Below are 7,500 nucleotides of genomic sequence, written 5' to 3'. Positions count from 1 at the left end.
CTTTCGAACAACCGGGCCCAGGGGCCCGTTTCTCGAAAGTCCTGAAACTTTTCGGGGCATTTTCGGGTGTCACAACTCCTTTTGTATCTCAAGAACGGAGAGGATTTAAGTCGTCAAACTTCACAGACATATTTCTTTTAGTTAGCTTGAAAACATGTTAAAATGTCGCCTTTCCAAAACAAGCGGTTGGCAGTTTCACAAAGGGCTTTTCGGGCCCGAAAAGTTTTCGAGACTTTCGAGAAACGAGCCCCAGGGTCCTGTTTCTCGAAAGTCCCGAAACTTTACGGGCCATTTTCCGGTGTCACAATTTCTTCTGTATCTCAAAAACGGAGAGGATTTAAGTCGTCAAACTTCACGGAATTGTTTCTTTTAGTTAGCTTGAAAACATGTTAAAAGATCGGCTTTCCAAAACAAGCGGTTGGCATTTTCACTAATGACTTTTCAGGCCCGAGAAGTTTTCGGGACTTTCGAGAAACGGGTCCCTGGTGACTTCAACGGGATTAGAACCCATGACCTCTGCGATAGCGGTGCAATGCTCTACAAACTGAGGTACGGAGCCACACAGTTGGGAGCAGGTCATCCTTGTTGGGCTCATGTGTTTCCGTGAAAGGACTCGATGACTGAACTGAATTTAGATATATCTTTATTATATCTCTCAGATAGTACGCGCGCTGTAATTGGCTAAATTAGCGGGCCGTATTCTACAGTACGGCCCGCTGTACAGCCCGCTAAATTTAAATTTTCGACAAAACATCATCTAGCGAGTTTTTCATGTCATTTCTAGCAAGCAACTATTTCAAACTTAAAAGCCAAGAAGATTTAGTTTTTGGGATTTTGGCACGGCATTCTTTGTGGCAGTTGAACCTTCCGCTTCACTTTGACTAGTTTCCTTGCCCGCGCGCCGGTTAACCTCAGAGATATAATAAATATCTTACTAACCTCGTTTTCTCGGTCCGTACTGTAAGTTACGGATCCTCGGTTTTTCCCGTTGATTTATGGCCCGCGCGCTTCGCGCTTGGGCCATAAATCAATGGGAAAAAACTCGGTCCGTAACTTACAGTACGGACCTCGAACTCTGTTAGTAAGAGGTATGTATTGGGGTGCAGGGATGTCGCAGTGGTGAGAACACTCACCTCCTACCAGTGTGGCCCGGGCTCGATTCCCGGTCCCGGTGTCATATGTGGGTTGAGTTTGTTGTTGGTTCTCTCCTTGCTCCAACAGGTTTTTCTCCGGATACTCCGGTTTTCCCCTCTGCTTAAAACCAACACTGCCAAATTCCAATTCGATGCGGAATGCACGCACGCATGTTGAAACAAACTCCTGACCGCCCTTAAGGTGTTCCGTGGGTAAACAAATTCCATTTCCAAATTCCATGTCTGTTTATCGTTTCATTTTGTTTCGTTGCTCATAGGCTAAAAGTCAGTTCAAGAGACGTTCAACCGCCAACAATGTTGAGATACACATTCCAGTCCCACCAGACGCCGACTCTCCTAAATTTAAGGTATTTATCTGATTACTGCGCGATTGCCTAGGGAGGGGTGGGACCTCACGTCACGGCGGTCATGCTTGAGCGGATTGGGGGAATCTTTGCTGACGTCATTGTGTACATCATTTTGTGTAGCATACCTCGCGGCGGCCAAAAGCGTTGCGAGACAAATTGCAAAAACCGTTGCGTTGAGGTCTACTTTGGCGCAACTATCCACCCAACGTTGGAACCAGTTTTTCTGTCATTTACAACTTGTGTCGCAACGATTTGTGGCACCAGCCAATGAAAATGTTCCTTTAACCTCATGTGATCTTCGGAAACGAGACAAGTTGCAAGAAAAGATGCCTAGTGTCACACCCATCAAGCAACTTGTTTCGCAGTGTGAGACAACAAAATTGTGAGACAATTTGCAAGAAAAATTGCCAGTGTGTAACAGCGCCTTATCTCCGTAGTGTCTGATAATTAGTGGCTTTATAACTAATAGTAATCTGGGATTATTGAAGTGCATTCGACAGTCGCTTTCAAAGCAAAGGTGAAGGGTAGGGAAAGAAACAATCTTATGGGAAAAAGCAATCGTGAGATGCGCGATCGTTATTTGCGCATATGACGCATCAGTGCACGTGTGACGTAATTCAAGATGGCGCTGAAAAAGCAGACGAACGAAAAAACAAAAAATGTTCACCCTATGCACAGGATACTCAAGATAGAAATTGCGTTCTCCCAGTGTCGAACGCGACAATAGACACTAATGAGCAACCAGTTTATACGTTTGTGTACGTTGCTTGCGCAAATGTTTGCGATGCTTGTGAAAATCAAACTGTACCCACAACGTTTAATATCCTTGTTCAGACATCAGTTGGTATAGTGAAGTATGTTCCGGAGGACAATGAAGTTTTGTGGAATATGAAGTCCTTCCCGGTAAGTAACTTTGCTCGTAAATTTCTTCTTACGTTTTACATTTTTAAAACTGTCATAACGCCCAAACATAGTTCATATAGAGAGATTCATTATGAAACCCCGAAAACTTCACAGGCGAGAACAGTGACATCGCACTCCATGTTAACTTGATCGTGACCGTGCCGAAATCTTTTGTCCTTGATTCACAACTGAGTTTGAATAAATTAATCGAAACTTTTGGTTGGCAGCACTAGTCTTAGTAAAAGGTTGTAGTTTGTACATGGTCAGGGCCAAAACAGCGAACAAAAACATATAACAAAGAAACTTGTCGAGTTTCCTCTGAACCATCGCTATTAGGTAAACTATGGCCCAAAGATAAACCACATCGTTAACAACCACAGCAACAAAAACGAAATTTAAAAAGTGGAAAACCACTACTCTGCACGTGCCTTTTACAATTTGTACGTGCATTAGCAAGAATTTTGCACGGGCTATCAATAATTTGCACGTGCTTTTGGAGAAACAAATATGAGGCGCGTTTTAAATTCCCATTTCACATGTGCCGAATCTAAGGGCGCGTTCGATTGACCCTATTCCGGAATAAGAATACGTGGAGTGATGATTAAAACGGAATGTTTGGCGCGTTTCGAAGCAGCAAGGGCAACAAAAATATGTTTAAAATAGCATTTTAGCGGATGTTTGACAATTTTTATGTGAATCACCGTAAAAACGAAGGATTTCTACCTTATATTCCATGCATTCTTATTCCGGAATACGGTCAATCGAACGCACCCTTATGCAAATGAGCGAAAACAATAGATTTTTCTCGACAATTAACTCAGTCCCACGTGGGAAATCACGTCGCATGCACTGACCTGACAACTGCTGACCACAACTTGCAAATAAGCGCTTCTATTGTTAATCCGCTAAATTACATATAACTGCATTTATAAACATTTGACGATTTGGTATAATAAGTACCAAAGACTGAAAGGATAGCCATTTTTTAAATGCCTGCATCTTTGAACATTTGATACATTCTGCTCATTTTTGACAATGTCTGACAAATCGGTCGTACGGGAAAAGCCTACCTGTAGACAGATTTTTTTGTAAAACAAACAACTTTTTACACTTGCTCGACCAGGGCCTCAGCTAGGAAAGAGTGAATCCGTGCTTGATTCTTATCGTAAAGGAATACTTCTGTTTTACTACAAAAAGGTGATACCGAAAACATCTGGACATTTCTCAACTTTGTTAACACGCCGCAGTTTGCGGCATTTCTTCGGAAAGTGAAACGTTGGAAAATCGATATTGCTCGTCGCCATATCGATTTGAATTCAACCGAGTGAGTGACAAATTGGTATATCCTGAAAAAAATCGATATTGGTCGTTGACTTATCGATTAGTTTACATCTGAATGAGTGGCAAATTTGCACATTCTGACCCCTAACGATAGTCGCGTATCCACGACTAAAAAGTGAACAATTCAGTGCACCCTTCAACAGAAACAGGTTGGCGAAATAAGTGCTAAGAATACAGTCGACTTTCGTTCTTGCCAGCGGTTGGCCGACCTTTAAATTCCATATTAAAGTCAAGTTTTTACCACTCAGCGAAACTGTACAGATTACGACTCAAGATTCTCAGCTCTATACAGGGAAATGAAAAAGGGCTCTTGATTTTAATTTCGTTTTGTCAATTTTTTTTATCTAAACAGGGTGGCAAAGAGTTTTTGTTAAGAGCTCACTTTAGGTTACCGAGTGTGGATTCAGGTTTGTGTGTTTCTGTGTGTTTTACTTGTTCTGAACCGTTTCTTTGGTATTACTTCACTGCGGAGATCCGTTCCTAAGCGAATGTAAGATGGCCTCAAGTCGCTGGTCACTTCGCTCAACTTTATGAGGGAGATGAGAGAAAAAAACTTGTCCAATTTTGACAGATAGAGCGGTTTTCAATTGAGTGTCGAAAGTAATTACCGAATTGCTTTGGTTTTGCATTACCTTACTCAGTGATTGGTTCAAATTTCTCGCGCCACTTTTTCAACCAATCAGAAGTGAAAGTGAAACCAATCGTGGCTCGCGCGTGCACATTTTCCCGCGCTTTGTGTCGGCTACGTGTAATTACTTCAAGTTTTGATTGGTTTACTGGATTGTCTCCTTCATTTTTGATTGGCTAAAGTAATTACTTTGGTTTTGGTTTTACGACACTCGATTGAAGCTCGCTCTATGGCCAAAAATGCTTCAAATTAGACGCACGACGATTTTGATATGCGTCACAAAGTGTCCTCTTGCTCTCCTTCCGAACTTCAACATCACTTGTGTCTGGGAATACAGACAATACGCCTTTTGCAACAAATTGGTCACATGACTCATACAGCGGCAATGTTGAGTCCCGAGGGATTGAAAACGTTTGTTTTTCCGCACCGAAACTCGTTCCCAACCATTTCAACTCGAGGCTCGAGGTACGAGATCTGGGCCCGGTTGTTCAAAAGCCGATTAACGCTAATCCCAGATTAAAAATTAACCAAGGAGTTTATTTCTCTTCTCCTAAATGCTGTTCAACGCTGATATTTGGCAAAACTTTACATTAGAAGAAGTCAATCCTGAAAAACAAAAGTAAACGAAAGAAATCTTCACCAAAAAGTTGAAAACATGAAACAAAAGTTTACACTAATCCTGGATTAAGTTAATCGGCTTTCGAACAACCGGGCCCTGTTGTCTATGGCCAATATGGCCACCGCGCGAATAAGGCGCATTGGTGAACGTGAAGCTCGGCCTTAATCAGTTCCAGAAATGTGTTTGACTTAGCCAGAATACAAATTTTCAGAGAAATGTCACTTAAGGTAAAAAGTTTATGATCATTTAAACACTCGCGAATTCCATACTTTTGTTTACAAACGAAAAGCTTTTTCTTTCCAGTGGAATTTTCCATAATTGAGCGCCAAAAACAGAGCTAAGATTCCTATTCTTATCAAGGGTCAAATAATATAAGGAAGAATAAATGTGCAAGGATGGAAATTTTTGGATTGTCAATCCGCGAAGGAAAAAATTAAAAGCGGTTTGAAAACTTAGGAAAATACAAGGATTTTTATGAAAATCATTAAAGCGTGATTAGAGGGCAAAGCGTCCTTTTCCCATATAAATCCTTATAATTTCTAAAAACACCAGTTTCCAAAATTGGGCGTGCATCCAATTACATTCCATTTCCGGACCCAAGTGGAATTTTGATTGATAATTGATAGTGGAGTTTTGTTACGTTTTCCTTAGAAATCGACGAAGGCAGACCTCCCATAAAAGTCAAGTTTGAGATTCCCTATTTTACAGTCTCCGGCATACAGGTAATTGGAGGTTGCTGTAAAATTTTATATACTCAAGGCCAGGGCAAACTGCTTCAAAATTTGCTTCAACATTCGTTCGATTTTGTTAAACAGCGATGTTGAAACAGTTTGCGCCCCACCCTCCCCCTTTCAACCGCGTTGAATTAAATCGAAGGTTAATCGATGGTAAATGTGTTTGGAAAGCGTTTATTATTCAACATTTCGTTTTAGTTATCACGAATGTTGAATGAAGTTGAAGTCGTTTACCCCCCCCCCCCCCCCCTCTGTCAACCTTGTGGGGATATGTGCGTGCGCACTGATCGGTGTCTCAATGAGGTATCCATGTCCGCAGCCATAGTAACAACCGCGGTTGCAGCCTGGGACTGTATACCAACAATCGGCGACAAAATGAGTTGAGCAACAGAGCACACTGGCAACGACACATTCATTGTTTGCAAAGAAAACTTGTCCAAAAAGTACGTTTCCGGGATACCCCTCCCTCCCCCACCCTAATCAATAGGGAGCTTAAGCAACGACAACGGCGACGGCAACGAGAACGTCATCTCAAAATATAAATTTGCGTTATTTTAATCGCTTCGTGACTATTTCAACGTTTTTAATATGACAAAGGTGTCGTAATTCCTCAAAGATAACACCAGTCGGAACGGCACTCCATTTTAGGAGAGAAAATGAAAATTTATCCTCAAGTGCTAACGTTCTTCATAAAACCAAAAACTTGGCTATTTCACGTTGTCGTTTTGCTGACGACGGCAACGAAATGGACAAAAGTGAAAAACGCACGTGCAGGGCGTGCGAAGCTATTGTTTTTGCTCAGTAAATATGCAAATTCGTGACGTTCTCGTTGCCGTCGCCGTTGTCGTTGCTTAAGCTCCCTAATGTTGTGCCGCTGTTGACAAGGCTCGTAGGAAACAGAAAAAAACACAACATTGTCCCGGGGGTGCGGGGGATTGGGCCATTTTCGCACCGAGCTTGAAATCGACTCTAAAGGATAAGAGTGTCTCAACAATTTTGACGCCGATTGAAGCCTCTCGTGAAGCTTTGTTGAATCAAATGTTGATGATGTTTTGAAACCGTTTGCCCATTCCAGCAACCTCACGAGGGCTGGTACGGCTGTGACTTTGAACTTTGAACCTACGTGCTCCCACATGGTCGAGACAACAGAGTTTGTTTCACACGCAGGTTTTCCGCATCTTTTACTATTTGCAGGTTCGATATTTGAAAATTATTGAAAAGAGTGGCTACCAGGCTCTTCCCTGGGTGCGGTACATCACACAAAACGGAGGTATGTGCTTTCTTTCTCGTTCTCGGTGAGTAAACAAAGAAAACGAAATAAACGAGATACAGATAAGGTCTACCTTCGTTTTATGCAGTTCAATTTATCTTTAGATCGAGTGGGCCTTGCTGTTGAGGGTTGCCAAACTGCCCAATAATGGCGCGCCGACTGAGTATGTATCAGTCCTATATTTCGCGCGCCGTTTGGTCAATGCATTCTACAGCACGACCCGCCAAATATGAGGAATTTGTCTTCCGCTCGATCCTGTGACAAAGGTTACATTGATTGTTTCGTTGCTGACTTAGTGTCTTGGTTCGTACGGGAGGGTACACGGTCTCTGTTTGGACTTCCGAATTGCTGACATTGAACGTAACGCTGGCCGTGTAAATGCAACTACGGTTTTAACTCTTGAGAAAGGTAATTAGCTAGTTGCTTGGCAACGGGTGAAAGGTCAGCAGAGAATCTCAGGCAGGACTCCACAACACCGGTCAACTTGACCAATGAGCCTGTCCC

General features: G+C 42.3%; 1 protein-coding gene across 1 annotated transcript in view; it reads left to right on the top strand.

The window, feature by feature from the left end:
• The window catches only part of LOC137974082 (AP-1 complex subunit mu-1-like), a 23,506-nt gene that overhangs the window by 15,363 nt on the left and 643 nt on the right, over positions 1–7,500 (top strand). The window contains exons 9-13 of the mRNA XM_068821005.1: positions 1,412–1,501; positions 2,336–2,404; positions 4,098–4,152; positions 5,644–5,714; positions 6,921–6,996. Coding sequence (XP_068677106.1) covers positions 1,412–1,501; positions 2,336–2,404; positions 4,098–4,152; positions 5,644–5,714; positions 6,921–6,996 — 361 coding nt within the window. The remainder of the gene's footprint in view (positions 1–1,411; positions 1,502–2,335; positions 2,405–4,097; positions 4,153–5,643; positions 5,715–6,920; positions 6,997–7,500) is intronic.

Source organism: Montipora foliosa, chromosome 10, assembly GCF_036669935.1.
Source record: "Montipora foliosa isolate CH-2021 chromosome 10, ASM3666993v2, whole genome shotgun sequence".
Classification (NCBI taxonomy): Eukaryota; Metazoa; Cnidaria; class Anthozoa; order Scleractinia; family Acroporidae; genus Montipora; species Montipora foliosa.
This window is presented reverse-complemented; position numbering and strand designations above follow the sequence as displayed.